The sequence below is a fragment of the Saccopteryx bilineata genome, chromosome 2 (genome assembly GCF_036850765.1).
Source record: "Saccopteryx bilineata isolate mSacBil1 chromosome 2, mSacBil1_pri_phased_curated, whole genome shotgun sequence".
Taxonomy (NCBI): Eukaryota; Metazoa; Chordata; class Mammalia; order Chiroptera; family Emballonuridae; genus Saccopteryx; species Saccopteryx bilineata.
The window spans coordinates 329,075,486-329,093,302 of NC_089491.1; the positions used below are offsets into that span (position 1 = coordinate 329,075,486).

At 36.5% G+C, this 17,817-nt stretch overlaps 1 protein-coding gene across 4 annotated transcripts in view; it reads right to left on the reverse strand.

The window, feature by feature from the left end:
* IQUB (IQ motif and ubiquitin domain containing) overlaps positions 1-17,817 on the reverse strand; it is a 48,567-nt gene that overhangs the window by 26,112 nt on the left and 4,638 nt on the right. For 3 of the 4 annotated variants that reach the window (XM_066262200.1, XM_066262197.1, XM_066262198.1), the window contains 6 exons: positions 16,724-17,151; positions 15,588-15,722; positions 11,332-11,493; positions 11,073-11,245; positions 10,515-10,670; positions 3,178-3,388 (listed from right to left, as the gene is read on the reverse strand). In XM_066262200.1, the coding sequence (XP_066118297.1) occupies positions 3,178-3,388; positions 10,515-10,670; positions 11,073-11,245; positions 11,332-11,493; positions 15,588-15,722; positions 16,724-17,147 (1,261 nt within the window). In that variant the 5' untranslated portion in view covers positions 17,148-17,151. The remainder of the gene's footprint in view (positions 1-3,177; positions 3,389-10,514; positions 10,671-11,072; positions 11,246-11,331; positions 11,494-15,587; positions 15,723-16,723; positions 17,152-17,817) is intronic. The other variant, XM_066262201.1, reaches the window with a different exon arrangement.

The window sequence follows — 17,817 nt, forward strand, 5'->3', positions numbered from 1 at the left end:
AAAGAATCCAATTCTGGAAGTGAGCAAAAGTTAAGTGTAAATAAAATAGGACTTGAAGGCTGAGGGTAGAATTTAATTTATAGCATTTTCCATCACTTAACACTGAACAATACGATTGGATTAAAAACCAATTCATGGAAGTTTCAAGTGATTTTGGTTTAACATTAACAGAAGAAGAAGAACTGGAAGCTGTATCTACTGATCGTGGATTGATGATTAAATAGAAAGAATTGTCTCTTGAAGCTTTTGGATTTCTATAAAAGAAGAATAGGTGGCAATATCTAAAAAAGCTTTGAACATATTACTACAAATTTCCACATCCCATTTATGTGAATTAGGATTTTCTACCCTCAACACAATTAAGAGTAAAAAGAGAGAAATTCTTCAATGTATTAACAAGAAAATAAGAGTTTGCCTTTCAAATATATGCCCAAACATTGAATAAATCAGTAGGACACATTAGGCTCATGTTTCTCATAAACACAAGAATGAAAAAACTTAACACATTTGTGCCGGAACCTGCTGAATTTACTAAATCTTACTAAGAATGTATCTATCTATATAAAAAGGTAACGTTTTTGTCATTTTTTAATTTTTTAACCCCTCTTTTTTACAAATTCTAAAAAAGCATAACAAAAAATGTAACATAAAAATTATTTTAATGTCAGAATAAATTTTATTTTGTCATATTTACTTTGTTTGCCATAAAAGCACGCTTGGACTTTATTTTTTTCTTTAATATTTGACTCAATTATTATAACATATTTCTCAGAAATTTGTATATAGTGCGCCTACAATTATTTGTAGGATTTTAAATGCGTCCCCCGACTTCAAAAAGTTTGAGAACCACTGTATTGAGCATTGTAATTCAAACTAAGCAATTGTCACAAGAAGCCACAGAAGGGCAGCAGTTTTAAATACTGGCATTAAGAATATGGAGTGAAAACAACTATTAAGTGTAAGAGTGGTATGAACTAGCCTGTGAGCCAGAAATTTTAACAGCAGCAAAACAGACTTAAAAATTATTATTCTGAGATTTTAAATTTAGAATTTTAGGACTAGAAGAAAACTGAGAGATGTCTCTTTTATGTAAGATTTTTTTGTTTTCTTCCATATAAATTATGTGTAGACATATATTTGTTCTACTTTAATACAAAGAATCTGTATAAAATTATTTACCGTATGACAGTAACTTAGACATGCATAGGTCTTTGTACTTTTTAAAGTACTTTCAAATTATATATTTTTCACTTTATAAATCCCTCTGAAGGAGATGTGTCAGAAATTATTCATTCTTTTATAGATGAAGAAACTAAGGCTTAAGAAAAGTAACTTGTATGAATTAATACCTTTAATAACAGAACATGTAGAACCTCATTTAGCCCAGTTACTTATTAACCAAACAAAATAACAATGGAATCTTTGGTTTAGTCACATATGAATTTGAAATATTATTTGAATAGAGTTCTGCTCTAACAGAACTTTAGTTTTATAACTATCAGTAAGGTCTTACACAGACACCTTGTTAACAATGCTCTCTGTTTAACTACTAACACTTAAAAATAACCTTTGTTTTCATCTGACAGAGTAAATGGAAGTAGAAGTAAAATTTTAAGTAAAGCAGAACAACACTTAGGAGAGAAAGGAAGCAGGTGTAGGAGTCCAGGAAGCAAGCTTAACTGTTACACGTGCTGCACTCCAAAAGCCACTCAGTTTTGCGTGAGATACATTTGTTACTACTGCTGGCTGGACCTAGTGTTGAATTGTATCATCTTCAGTAAAGTATGTTATCATATAGCTAATTAAATAGACCCAATATCTCTCCTTAAAACTGTATTCAATTAGAGAGGAAACTGACTTGAATAACAGAATACAGAATAATACCCACAAATAGTATATAAAGAAACAAAGTTACAGTAAAAAAATAAATGCTTAAGGTTCATGTTATAAGTCATCATAGAAGTCAAAGACTTATTTCTTTGAATAAAAATATACCCTGTTCAATAAAAAACAAAACCAAAAATGAGGCTATTTTTAGCCCTGGCCTGATAGCTAGGTTGGTTAGAGTATCATCCGGAAGCACAGAGGTTACCAGTTAGATCCCGGGTCAGGGCACATACAGGAATGGATTGATGTTCCTGTCTCTCTCACGCTCTCCCTTCCTCTCTTGCTAAAATCAATAAATAAAAAAATTTAGACTACATTTAATTTCTAAAGTTCTTCTGTGATCACAGAGCCCAAGGGCTCCACTCTCTGGCGTCTAAAGCAATGGAAACACTCTTCTGTTCTGTTCCTCCCACTGTAGCAGGCAGTCCAGGGAACCCAGAGCTAGAACTCGCTACAGAACTACATGCCTAGGTTTCCCCTTCCCTCACTTATCCATTCACTCAACCCATATTTGTTAGGATGTGATCTAAGCACAGAAAAACAGGGACCATTAAAAAAAATCAGTTATTCTCTCTTGAAGCTTACAACCCAACCCAGAGTGAAAAGTTTGGAGTGCAAAGAGAATGTGAGAGGACAATAGGATGGACAAGTTGTACTGTCAATCATGAAAGCCTATGAGAAGGTGACATTTCAGCTGAGATAGGAAGGTGGGCGGTGGGGCAGGCTTCCAGGAGAACAGAGTATCTATGACCCGACCTGAGAGCACTTGGCTTGTTGAGTAAGTGAAGCTTTTAACTGTGACAATGACTGGTACACATTGTAGGAAAGAAAAAAGGCAGCAAAGTCAAATGTGTAGAAAATATACACTTATTCACAGTCATTAACGGAAAAGAATGAAAAGGTATTGCCAAGCCTCTCGTCTAAAGAACAGAATAAGAGAGAGGATAGGATGCTGGACTCAGGAACTTGAGACAGTTCAGCTCTGAGTTCACAAGTTCCCAAGACAGCCAACGATCTATACTGGACAATACTTTATCTCACAGGGATGAAATTCAAATATACTAAAAGTGCATAATTTACTTATCGTTACTATAAAAGCATTTCCAATTTCATTGCAGCCGTAATTCCTGTCCCAAACGTAAGACGCTCTTCATCATTTTAAACTGTCTAGTCCAGATTCCCAAGACATTTTCCTAAGATAGTAAGTCCTTCCTGCTGTCTTTAGTAGACCTGTTTTTTTCTATTAATAAAAGAGTATAGTATTTTATGCAAAGCCTACTTCAAACTTACATTCAAGTGCATCATAAAGAAGTTCAAAATCTTCTTTTGTTTGAGGGTTATGCCTCCGGTAATAGTCCATTTTCTTCCATTCTTCTTTTTCTGCTATCTTTTTTAGTTTTGCCTCTTCTTCCCACTGCAGCCTTAATTGTTTTTGTTTTCTTAAATTCTCTACCACGATTTTTGCGTGCCATTGTCTATAGTAAGTCTGTAACACTATTACCTGTAGTTAAGGTAAAAGGAAATAAAAAGTATCCACCATCAACTTTATCAGTCAATAACGAAAGGCAACAATGATTTTTATTCCAATTCAATAAGTACTAAAAACAAACAAACAAAAACCCTGAATCTAGTTTTATCTGTGTGACAGATCATCTTACATACATTACAACATGGATAACGCACACCAGCTATTTGACATTGAAACCTAGCAAATACACCTTCATAGGAGGTAGATGGCACAATGCTTAAGAGCACAGCTCCAGAATAAAATTAGTTTAAATCTTCCCTCTGCTGCTCACTGGCTGTGCAGTTTTGGGTAAGTTACTTGCCATCTCTGTGCTTGGGCACCCTCATCTATAAAACAGTTGATAATAACAGCATGCACTAAAAATGCTTTGCTTGAGCCTGGTATGCTGTAAATTCTCAATAGATACTATTATTGTTATATTAATAATCTCTATTATTGAATAGTAATCATCTTCGGTTTACCCTATTATCATTAGCATAAGCTCATATTAAAAACAAACCTGTATTTCTTAAACACACAGCAGGTAGGTTATGGGTGGGAATCTCCAAAGGCAGGTGAGATAAAAGGGAGACTTACACAAACACGTATTTATTAAATTGTGAGAAACAGAAATAAGTCTGAGGTCCTCAGAAGCTTCTACTATAGCTGCAAGAGTTCATATGTTTATTTGATAAACTCATAAATAAAAATAAAATGTGGAGAGGTTGGATCAAGACTGAAGACAGAATGCTGACACATCCCTTTCCCTCCTGCTAATACCAGATTGCTAAAGATAATTCTATAAGCTCAAGGAAGGAAAGACATTGGATTGGACTGAGGGAGCCCTCCAAAGGAAGAGAGACTTTGAAGAGTCCCCTCGAGAAAGGAGATCATGGAATAAGTTCAAGGAGTCTAATCACAACCTGGACAGACAAGCTAGAAAACACAGAAGTGACTCTAAGTCTGCTTCAAGCCCCAAACTGGTGGGTCCTGTGAGCAGAAGTGTCTTTAGGGTCGCTAGGAAGGTAACTGCTTGAAAAAGTGCAAAAGAGACAGGTTCCTCTAAGATAATTTAGATAAAGAGCAACAGAGGTATCTGCCTCTAGGCATGAGGAGTCAGTGTTCCTGAAGGCTGGGGACACCAGGATGAATAGAAGCCCCCACTCCAGAAAACAAGCTGTCTCCCAGAATCAGGACTTACCCATCCCAAACACCACTGGGTAAGGCTGTCTGTCGTAAACAAACATAGACATCAGAAAGCTCAAGTACTCTGAGGACACAACCAAGAAAAACACAAACATTTGAGAAAAGCCAACAAAATAATAGGTTCCTCATTCAACAAAGAATTTACATTTGTATGAAATAGAAATGACTAGAACTGTAGGTCTCAAAAAATGTTGGCTAGACTAGCAGAACCAGCAGGATCTGAGAAATTGTTAGAAATGCCAATTCTCAGCTGCCCTCCCCCCCATCAGTTACTGAATCAGAAATTCTGGGGTGGGGACAGAGGCTGTGAATTTACAACTTCTCCGATTGCTCAAGTTTTAACATGACTCCGCTGAAGTAAGACAAAACCAAGCAAACCAAAAACAAGACCAGACGAGAAAAATGTTTTTGGAGAGGAAGGAAGGGCCACTGAATCAACATAAAAGGATCAAGAAAGACTGTGACAAATTTTTCATTTTTTAAATTGAAAAAATTGGTAGACTATGTTTAGTTTGGGTGCTATTAAATTTGTTAAACTCATTCAAAGACTAAAGCACCATTGTTTAACAACATGGAAGCTTTTCCTTCTCACATCATAGTCAGGGATTGGCGAGCCATTTAGGGCTGGAAGGAAACTCCGCCATATTCAACAGGTGGCATCCCACTTTGTGTCCTGGGTGTCCGTGCCCTGGTCATCATCTTCAAACCAGCAGAAAATAGAGAAGAACAAATAAATGCAACCCAGTCACTTTAAGAGCAATACTCACAAGTGCCATATGTTTTATTTTCTAGGCCTTGGTTACTGGGCTCACTGATACACACAGGAGTTAACAGAATGGGGTCTTGAGCCATGCAGCCGTGAACCCAGCAAAGCCTCACTACAGTGGGAAGAATGGCTGCTGCCCGAGAACTAGTCATTTAACGTAAGCTGATCTGCAGATGCACAGCACCTAAGAGGGAATTTGTAAGTAAGAAACGTAAGCAAGAAATTCTTTTAGAATGCAGAGCGGTCTTAAAAATTAGGAAGAATGAAGAAATATTGAGACATGGAAGATAAGTGCAATAATTAAGAGCCATGTCAGATAAATGAGACAAGTTCCAGATAGAATGAAGCAAGTTGATTAAAGAAATTACTCAAAATATAGTAGAAGATGGATGGACCTAAGAGGTATTGTGCTAAGTGAAACAAGTTAAACACAGAAAAGTGAATACTGTGAGTATCTTAAAAGCTTCCAGAAAGAGGAAATAAAAAAACTGAGAATCCAACTGACATCAGACTTTGACTCTAATACAGCTTTAGAGTTATAAAGGAAAATAACTTTAAAAATAAATGTGACTCTAACCAGCACTCATTCAAATTAAAACCCAAAATGAGGGTCATTCAATAGGATTTAGATGGTTCACCTCTCATGCATAATCTGAAAGAATTACTACAGAATGTGTTCTAGCAAGAAGAATAAATTAAAGGGGAAAAATGTAAAAACTGAGCATAAACTTTAAAAACTGTTATGAAGTTAAATACATCTTATTTCAAAAAATTCACATATATTATATCAATGTAAATTTATAAAAACAATCTGGTTATAATTATATAGTAAATTATAATTGTATAATGTATATATTTATTTATGTAAAATTGTAATTCTAGCTCAAATCTTCAATGGATAGGAGGAATGAGGAAGGATGAGAAGGAAATAAAGAAAAGAAAGGTCTGATAAAGTCCTTGAATTGTTCATAAAAAAGATATAGAGCTTGATTAAATATGCACTTTGCATTAAAAAGTTAGCTACATGAAAAGTTTTTATGAGTAACCACTAGCTGAACAGAAATAAAGTATCTATTACTGAACTATAAAAGAACAAACAAAATTAGAAGTTTAATCAAGCCAACAAAAAGAAGGAAAGGTTAGCAAAAAATTAACAAGAAGAATGAATACTAAGTAAACAAACAAAATGAGATGGCAGGAAGGAGTACAAGAATATCAATAGTCACACATAACCTGACCTAAAACAAGAAAATATTAATCACTGAACTGAAAAAACTTAAGAATAAAATAAAAGTGATACAGTCCTAGCTGGTTGGCTTAGTGGTAGAGCATTGGCCAGGTGTGTGGATGTCCCAGGTTTGATTCCCTATCAGGGCACACAGAAAAAGCAATCACCTGCTTCTCCACCTCTCCTCCCCTCCTTCTTTTTCTCTCTTCCCCTCCTGCAGCCATGGCTCAATTGGTTTCCACACATCACCTAGGTGCTGAGGATGCCTCAGGTGCTAAAAATAGCTCGATTGTGAGCATGGCCTCAGATGGGCAGGGCATCGGCCCCAGACACTTGTTGCCAGATGGACCCCAGTCAGGGCACATGTGGGAGTTTGTCTCTCTATCTCCCCTCCTCTCACTTGGAGAAAGAAAAATAAATAAATAAATAAATAAACATGATACAAGTAGAAAGGAATCAATGAAGAGAGAACAAACTTCTTGAATGGAAATTGACTTCGTACACTGGCTGTTAACTAATCCCTCTGTTTCTGGCTCCATCTCACTCCATTCCCCACAAAACCTTCAGTTCACATTCCAGAAACTTGCAGGGTAAACTGATTTGGTTCTTGTTTCCATCCCTCTTGGCAGGCATTTAGATGATCACAACCTCTGCTCAAAAAAAGTCAGTTAACACTTCTCCATATGCCGTACAACTTAAAAACATAAATAAACTGACATTTACTCTTCTCTCTTCTCATGAGTTCTTTGTTCCTTGGGTATATACTTTTTTATACTTCTTTAATATCATTTTGTTGGGGTTTGGAAAGTATTGTAGAGACCTTTCCTTTCTCACTGAATATCTATTTTCTCCTACTTTCTTACTAGGAAAACTTCAATCTTACTGAGGAGTACCAATATGAAACTTTAAAAATCACTATGTTGTATACCTAAAACTAATATAATACTGTATGTCAACTGTAATTGAAAAAAGATTTTTAATTATTAAATCACAAAGCCTTGAAATTAAATAAAAAGAAATAGAAAGAAAAAATAATGAACAATGATAGATTGTTAGAACTTATGTGCTGTGAAGGAGAAAAAAAAAAAGGTAAATGAACAGATATTCGAAGACCTTCATGACACCATTAAGAAACAAGACATTCTCTTGTTTCATGAGTTAAAATTAACACCTACTGTCATTTACAAGAATGAAGAAATAAACAGCACCAGAAAAGGTAATTAGGTAGTTAAATATAAAAGGCTGCATAAACTTTTTCCCCACTCTTAACTTATTTAAAAGACAACTGCATAAAATAATAATTTAAAGGAATTATAGAGCTTAGAACATATGAAGAATGTAATTATATAAATTTGTATGAATTCCACAAAAAAGGAAGAATGAAATTGGAGTTCTTTTGAAGCAAGACTGAATTTGGCTGAATTTCAGTTAGCATTAATGTGAAGCACTTTGTTAAAAATAGAGATATATATTGTAATCCCTAGAATACACTTAGAAAAACCACTTTGGAAATACTCAAAAACAATTTCAAACAACAGTAAAGCAATAATAAAAAAGACAGCTCAATTAAAAATGTGTAAAGGCTTTGCATATACATTTCTTCTAAGACTAAATATAAGGTGCGAATTAACACACGAAAAGATATTTAATATTATTAGCCATCAGGGTATGCAAATCAAAAGCACAATAAGATACCACCTCACACTCATTAGGATGACTACAAGCAAAAAAGCATAACAAATGTTGATACAGATGTGGAGAGACTGGAACCTCATTCTCTGCTCGTGGCACATACAATGGTACCTTTGCTTAGGAAACCAGTTTGGCAATTTCTCAAAAAGTTTAAATACTTACACAATAGAAATAAAAACGTATGTTCATATAAAAATTGTATATTAATTTTATTAATCCTAATTGCCAATAAGTGGAAACAGTCCAAATGCCCATCAACTGATAAATAGACAAACACCAGGTGGTATACACATTTACATATATACACAGATATATACAATTGAGTATATACAATGTAATATTCTTCAGTATAAAAAAAATGAATTAACACATGTTACAACATGAATGAGTCTTGAAAACATTATGCCAAATAAAAATGTCAGTCACAAAGACTACATATTGTCTGCTTGCATGTATATGAAATATCCAGACTAGGCAAAGCAAGAGTCAGAAAGCAGATTGGTGGCTGCCGAAGGCGGGAGGGACTAGAGGGAAATGGGCACTGCTATTGGGTGCAGAATTTCTTTCTGTGATGATAGGAATGTTCTAAAATCGATTGTAATAATGGTTGAATAAATCTGTTTATTTAGTAAAAAATCTTTTAACTGTATACTTTTTTGAAAAAGGATAATGAAAAAAATTATAGTAAAAATAAGGGTTTTGAATTTTTAAAAAACTATAAAATAATTAAAATGGCCCACTAAAAAATACGTAAAAGAAGTCAATAAAGACCAAAAAATACAGAAAGACACACCACTGTAGAAAACAATAGCAAAATTGCTGACACAATCCAAGCTTATCAATAATTATATTAAATATAAATATTTTAAACACCCAGTCCAAAGACAGAAATTGTTGGATTGGATAAAAAGATCCAATTTATGCTGTCTATAAGAGATACAATCTATAATAGAGACTTTGAATCTCTATTTAACATAAAAGGATGAAGAAAGTCTATGCAAACATAACATAAAAGATTTGGAGTGGTTACATTAATATCAGAGAAAAAAGACTTTAAAATCCTTTTTGTTTCAATTTGTCTGGAAACCTCCCTAGGTGAGTCTACAGTCACAGGGATCAAGACCAAAGCTAATAAATGGCCACAGATAACACTCAAAGCCCCTCAGATTCCCCAAGGAAAGGGGAAGGATTAGGAGTATTGAGGATTCTGTATCCTTATATTGGGGAGGATATTGAAGACAAAGACTGCTTTTGTTACAAATAAAACATGACTCACACTGACCAAAATTCTCTCCTCAACCAAATTCTAATCAGGCCCCCATGCCTCATTTCCAACTTTGCCTGAACATTTCGGCTTCTGCAGTTATCTTTGCATTGTTCAATTTTATTTAGAATCCTGCTCAGTTTAACTAGAATCCCACCCTCAATACCTGATCACCCTCGACCTTCTTCCACCTCTCAGGTAATGCCTACACACTTTGGGCTGACTTTGGCAAATATCTCCTTAGGTTGTCTAGCCAGAAACCCCCTATACCCCCTGTTTTCCTTAATAATTTTCCATACACAGACCCCTACCCTGCTCCTTGGTTACAAACTCCCACTTTTCCTGTTTTATTCGGAAGCCTAAATCTTTTATTGTTAAGCCTAAATCTCTCTCCCCGACTACAAAACTCATTACAGTAGCCCCTCGTGAATCAAGTCTGCTTTACTATCTTTTTTTTTTTTTTAATTATTATTAAGTGAGAAGAGAGATAGACTCTTGCATGCATGCACCTTGACCAGGATCCACTCATCAAGCCCACTAGGGGTGATGCTCTGCCCTTCTGGGGCTGTTGCTCTGTTGCTCAGTAACCGAGCTGTTTTAGGGCCTGAGGTGAGGCCATGGAACCATCTTCAGTGCCCGGGCCAACTTGTTCGAACCTTTTGAGCTATGGCTGTGGGAAGAGAAGAGAGAGAGAGAGAAGGAAGAGAGGGAGGGGTGGAGAAGCAGATGGTTGTTTCTCCTGTGTGCCCTGACCAGAATTGAACCCGGGACTTCCACACACCAGGTGGATGCTCTACAGCTGAGCCAACTGGCCAGGGCTTGTGCTTTATCATCTTAATAAGTGTTATACTTTCTTCCACAACACTGATGTGCATTATTCTGCAAGCCAGCATGACTTAGGCAAACACACATAGATATATGCAGAACAAATGATTCAAGTGTTTACTTTTTAAAATTGCCTTACCGCTGCTAATCTTTGAGCATGGTATTCTGCTGCTGAAAAATATTTTCCTGGTGTTATCAGTTTATCGGTCATATTTGATACATACACACCAATTTTAGTCATCTGTGTGGATGTTGTATTTGTAGTTTGTTGTAGTTTTTTTCTCTGAAAAACTGTCTAAAATAAAAACATGGAAATTTGAAATAAATACCTATTCTATATACATATGAGTGAGTAAAGAGAATATTTTCCTACATGTTTAACTGAATTTTCCCTCATTATTTTCATTGCCATAGAATCCCATGGCCTGACCTGTGGTGGCACAGTGGATAACATTCCAGGTATTGACCTGGAATGTTGAGGTTGTGGGTTCGAAACCCTGGGTTTGCCTGGTTAAGGTACATATGGGACTTGGTGATTCCTGCTCCTCTCCCAGCCCTTCTCTCTCTCCCCGTCCCCCTAAAATAATAAGTAAAAAAAAAAAAATTCCTTAGAAGATTTTTATTTTAGAGGGGTGTCCAGCATAATATTTGTTGATTCAGTAGCTTCAAAGTCTATATGGAAAAATACAAGTATTACCTGGGTATCCCGAGAAAACAGATTGTCTGGTTTAAGACATTTTTTAGGTACAGTTTGTGTTCCAGCATTATGATATTCTGTTCCGGTTATTTTATGTCTGAATCCACCAAGAAATGGTTTGTGAAAATCAGATTTTATCATCTCAACAACTACCTGCTGGTACTGATTAACACCTGAGGAGATAAAACCAAGAATAAATGAAAATTCAGCTACAAAACAATTTGAAAATACTTTACCCAAAAGAAACCGAATCACTAACCAGTTTGTACTCTGACCGGTATGACCTGATTGGCATCACTTAATATAGTTAGTCTTCTGATTGGATACTGATCAGGAAGAGCAGAAAAGATTTCCACTTGTACAGTATCCTGTGGCTTCACTCCATGTTGTAGTAGAGTTTCATTGTTTCTCAGAAGCCTTCCTAAAATGAGATAAAATTATAACAAGCATTATAACAAAGAAATGACTATAGGTACTCATTTTAAGGAAGTGGAAAACATCAAAAATGTTGATGTAAACACATGTTGTTTAATTACCAAAATATTAATTATTATCAAGTACCAAGTATTAATGGTGTCCATCTTTTGCTATATAATTAGTACAGAAAAATCCACAATGGGAAAAGTGAAGGTGAGCAAGAATTCAGCATTGGAAGTAAAGCTGCAACTCCCAGCTCATCAGAACTGCAAATCTATAATAATCATGCAACTCTGTAAACATTAAAAAATTTAAAAACTTATTCTATAACCTAAAATCATATACTAAACACTGATTCTCTAAAAAAATGACACTGTGCAACCTGTAAGCACAGGACATATATCAGGGGAACCTGATTATTTTCATTCTTACCCCTATCCCCAAGCAGGAAAGGAAATGGTCAGAATTTCAAAGAATCCCTTCCTTTCTCTGCTTCTGTCATCAGACACTCATAGAAATTAGTTAATGCTCAAGTGAAGGAAAGCCTCAGTTCTGTGCTTGAAAGAGTACATCACTTTATTTTTATGTTGTATTGCTTCAACCTCTATCCATTCCTTCCCCGTGGGTTTACTGTAGTCTATAAATTGGCTCTGATTTTACTTCTCTATTTTAAGGCAAACAAAAATGCATATAAGGTTACTGGCTGCTGTTTTGTATCGTGAAAATCTTATTGATAAGGCCCATATCAATTTCCCAGTGTATAGTCTTCCTGATTACAATGAATAATTTAAGCATAGCAAAGGTTTCTAATATTCATTCTTAGAACTCTATCAAATATCACTAGCTTTATTATGTTTGATAATTATCAATGTATATTTTTAAATACTTTTATTTTTTCAATTACAGTTTACATTCATTATTTTGTATCAGTCTCAGATATAAGCATACTAGTTAGACAATCATTTCTTTTCTTTTTCTTAAGCATTTTCCTTTTTTTTCTTTTTCTTTTTAATGTTTATCCATTGATTTCAATGAGAGAGGAAAGAAGAGAGAGAGAGAGAGAGAGAAAGAGAGAGAGAGAGAGAGAGAGACAGGACATCATCAATCTGTTCCTATATGTGCCCTGACTGGGGATTGAACCAGCAACCTCTATGCTTCGGGACGATGCTCAAGCTATCCAGCCCCTGATATTTCTAGTACCCACCTGGCATCATACATATTTCAAGAAAGCATAAAAATCTTTTTTTTCTTTTTGAGAGGAGGAGAGATTGAGAGACAGACTCCTACATGCAATTTGACCGGGATCCACCCAGCAACCCATGTAGGGTCGAAGCTTGAATCAACCAAGCTATCCTCAGCACCTGGGCTAACACTCAGACCAATTGAACTACTGGCTATGAGAGAGGAAGAGAGAAAGAAGCGGGGGAGGGAGAGGAAGAGAAGCAGATGCTCACTTCTCATATGTTCCCTGACTAGGAATCAAACCCAGGACAACCACATGCTGAGCCGATGCTCTACCCACTGAACCAAATGGCCAGGGGGTGCAAAAACCTTTAAGTTTCAATTTATCACTCTAAATTCTTAATTTAAAAAATTAACATGAATGTTATATGGCTTTTGTGATAGGTTGAAATAATGGTCCCAAAATATATTCATGTCCTAATCCCCAGAACCTATGAATGCCAATTTATGTGAAAAAAAAATGGCTGTTGATTTTATTAAGGGTTTTGAGATGGAGAGATTCCCCTGGATTATCCATGTGGGCCCTAAATACAATCACCAGTGCCCTCACTAGAGAAACGAAAATGAAGATTTGACTACAGAAGCAAGGATGATATGACAGATAGAAAGGTTTGAAGATGCTATGCTGTTGGCTTTGATGATGGAGGAAGGGGCTGTGAGCCAATGAATACAAGGAATATAACTCCAAAAGCTGGAAGAGGCAAGGAAGCAGAGTCTTTCCTGAATTTTCAGAAGAACAACAGCCCTGCTGACACCTTGACTTTGCGGAAATACAAGTTAAGATTTCTGGTTTCCAGAACTATAAGAGAAATAATGCGTTTCTTTAAGCTACCAAATTTGTGGTTAATTGTTTCAACAGCCACAGGAACCTAGTACAGACTCCCAGGTACTTTGTCATTCCTCAATTGTTTCGGCAATAGGCTTACTCCCACCAACCTTCACAATAAAAGATTGTTGTGTGGATTAAATGATAATGTGATTGATAATGTAGGCAGAAGATTTTGTAGGAGGACTATCACATAGTAAATGCTCAATAAATCACCATCAACACAATCATCATCACTTGTCACTACTATTTAAATTTTAGCTTTGTTTTCCCAATCAAGCTCTAACAATCAGTTGTTTGAGTATACAAACATTACTCTATTAGAGCATATTCATTATGATAATTTTGGAAAACCAGTTTGAAATTAAATAAATTGTTTTTCTCTGATTTCCAAGGAGGAGAAATTTGATAGGTAAGGCTTACTACTTTATAGTGCTTAGGATTTTTCCACAAAAAAATGTTATTGTGGGACCTTTAAAAGTTAATATGAGAACTTTTTAAGCTAAAATATTATGGTTTGTGCAGACATAATCTAAAAAACCATTTATTAGCTATGTTAGTCTGCTCAGCTCCATCACAGTTACAAAGACTACATCTTCTCAGGACACAAAGCTAATATAAAATGGGGTGCTCCATATTGCCCACAGAATAGAAATAAACTTGAACATCATGGGGATTGACCTTAGTGTATAGAAGACTGATAGATAAACCATGTTCAGCCCTCTTCTTATTCTATACATGCTTATTCATCCTCTATTTTTTCAACCGCATTTCCTTCCGCTCCCCATACATAGTCTTCTAACAACCACACCATCCTTACCACTTCCCAAAAGTCCCAGTTTTTCTCACCTCTTTGAGACTTAGCACAAGTGTTATCATTTTTATTAAAAGAAGCTTTCTAGGCTCAGTGGATAAAGCATTGGCCTGGTGTGCCAGAGGTCACAGGTTCAACACCAGGGACTGTTTAGAAGCAGTCAATGAGTGCACAACTAAATGGAATGAGGTGATGCTTCTCTCTCTCTTTCCCTTATTCTCTCTCTCAAGTCAATAGAAAATTTTTTAAAAAAAGAAGAAAGGAAGGAAGGAAGGAAGGAAGGAAGGAAGGAAGGAAGGAAGGAAGGAAGGAAGGAAGGAAGGAGGGAGGGAGGGAGGGAGGGAGGGAGGGAAAGGAGGGAGGGAGGGAAGGAGGGAGGGAGGGAGGGAGGGAGGGAGGGAGGGAGGGAGGGAGGGAGGAAGGAAGAAAGAAAGAAAGAAAGAAAAGAAGCTTTCTAGAATCTCTCAGCTTTCTTCCTCCCCATACTCACAGGTTATTGTGCACCTGCCCATTCACACATTCCCACATCATGTGGTGACTGCTGCACACATCCTCTTACCTACCAATCAGTAAGCAACTTGAGAGCAGGGAATGTGTTTCCTCGTGTTTCTTTTCCTTTTTTTTATTTTTTATTTTTTTGTATTTTTCTGAAGCTGGAAATGGGGAGGCAGTCAGACAGACTCCCGCATGCGCCCGACTGGGATCCACACGGCATGCCCACCAGGGGGCGACGCTCTGCTCATCCGGGGCGTCGCTCTGTCACGACCAGAGCCACTCTAGCGCCTGGGGCAGAGGCCAAGGAGCCATCCCCAGCGCCCGGGTCATCTTTGCTCCAATGGAGCCTTGGCTGAGGGAGGGGAAGAGAGAGACAGAGAGGAAGGATAGGGGGAGGGGTGGAGAAGCAGATGGGTGCCTCTCCTGTGTGCCCTGGCCGGGAATCGAACCCGAGACTTCCGCACGCCAGGCCAACGCTCTACCACTGAGCCAACCGGCCAGGGCCTCTTCCTGTTTCTTTATATCTTTAGTTCTTAGCAAAGCATTAAGAACAAAGTATGTCCTCAGTAAAAATGTGTTGAAGAAATAAATACATAACCACAATATAAGGTTCAAACAGAAAATATCAAGATTCTTCATTCAACAAATGAAAATTCTTAATTATAGGTAAATAATTAACACTAAAGAAGTCTTGATAAAGTTCATTAGCTTCCAAGCTTACCTGCACATCTCAACTGCAGGACATCAGAGGGCACATTTAACAAGTGTGAAAAATGATCCCTGAAGTATTTTAAAATGATGTCTATATTGAAAGGCATGAAAATTTCCTGGCCCACGGGAAGAAGTACAACTTTTACTGTAGTTTTAAAAAAGAAAGAAAGGTGAAAAAAAATCAGTCAAAAGCAAGGGTCAGCAACTTTTAGTCTGCAAACAGATAGAAAATTACGGAACAACTTTGAATCACATAGGACGCAGCTGCCTCCACTCTGTTCCCCCACATCTCCATAATAAGAGTTACCTACCGTTGTCACTTCCAGTGACAAACCTTCAGTTGCAACCTTTTGCTTTAAAAATCAATTGAGACTCTCAAAAACTAGCATCAGTAATGAACACCTGCTCCCTCGGTGCAGGCTCAAAGCTCAGCTCTCTCTTCCAGTCCCTAGCATAGGGACCAGTGCCCAGCCACAGTCACCTCCTTCTTCAGAATACCACAAGAAATAGAAAATCAAACTGCTTTGGAAAATTCCCAATAGCTGTTACATATTACTCAGATACAGACATTAAAAAAATCTCAGAAATTAAGCATTTTTTATGTAGTAATGGAAAGAGACCCTGAGACCTAGAGGATGTCCCAGAACTTCCATATATTGATATCATATCACAGAATCATGCATATTTATGAAGTTAAGAAAAACTAATAAATTTTCAAAGAAAAATTTTTGTGACCTTGTAACTATCATACAAGAGGTAATTTCATTCTAAGTCAATTCTTCTTCCCATAATTTCTTTACCTTTATAGTTGCCCAATACAAAAAAGAAAATCACTGTTTTTGCAAATATCTGAAATAACTACACACAAATATTTGAAATAATTGCACCAACATACTTTGCACAAAAAAGGACGCTGTGTGGCTCACTCCCCACTTTATAAATAGGAAATCAAGACACGTTGAAAATAAAGAAAAACTGTCATTACACAGTTAAGAGATTCAAGTGGCATAGCTAGAGAAGTTTGGCGGAGAGAAAAAGGGAAAGTAGCATCAAATAGAAAACGAATCTGTAAGCAAAAACAAACACGAAAAAGCAACCACACTTCCAAATGAGGACAAGAAATACCCTATCTTCCTTAGGTAATACCTGTTGCTAAAGAATCTATCAGTGATGTTCTCAGAGATTTCTTGACAGCCTTTATTTTATTCAGAAGTTCCAGATAATCATTTGAATGCTGTTTGGGTGACTCTGTTGCATCATCAGATTGAGCTGGAGAGTGACTTCCGTGTACTGAAGAATTGGAAACTTGTGTGGACAGCATAGCCTCTTCTATGACTTGTTCTTCTTTGTTTGATTCTAGGTTTGCAGAGCCGTGGTCACTCTGCTCTTCAACATGAGTTCCATGGCCACCATCGGATGGCTCTAGTTTAGATTCATTGTCTTCAGTTTGATCGGACTTTGGAACCTCTTCTGAGGTGCCAGGAATATTGATAGTAGGATAAGCCTCAGCACTCCCTTCTGCTGTGTCAGGAACTTTCTGAGTATCCAGGTCTTCCTTCTGTTCAGACATTTTCCTGAATCAAGAAAATGTAACATTTATTATACATAAAAACTTCTATGCCAAATATCACAGTCGTTGCTCGTAGACAGTAATGTTCATAATACACTACCCAGGGGTCAGGAAACTTTTTGGCTGAGAAAGCCATGAATGCCACATATTTTAAAATGTAATTCTGTGAGAGCCATACAAAGACCCGTTTACATTACGCATTATCCAATAAAAATTTGGTGTTGTCCCGGAGGACAGCTGTGATTGGCTCCAGCCACCTGCAACCGTGAACATGAGCGGTAGGAAATGAATGAATTGTAATACATGAGAATGTTTTATATTTTTAACGTTATTATTTTTTTATTAAAGATTTGTCTGCAAGCCAGATGCAGCCATCAAAAGAGCCACATCTGGCTCACGAGCCATAGGTTCCTGACCCCTGCACTAGACTGTTGCTCATACTTTAAAAAAAAAAATGATTATCTTAGTAATGGTATCAGGTAAAACATTGGTGAATTTTTAATAAAAACACCACAGAAAGTATAAGTGTGTACCAAAAGGAAAAGTTCCAAGCACAATTAATTTGAAAGAATTCTTTTGGAAGAACATATTAAATATTTTTAAATATATTGTTATCTCTTTCTCATTCAATAAACAATTGAAAGAAAAACTTTTTGAAAAACTTTTCTTT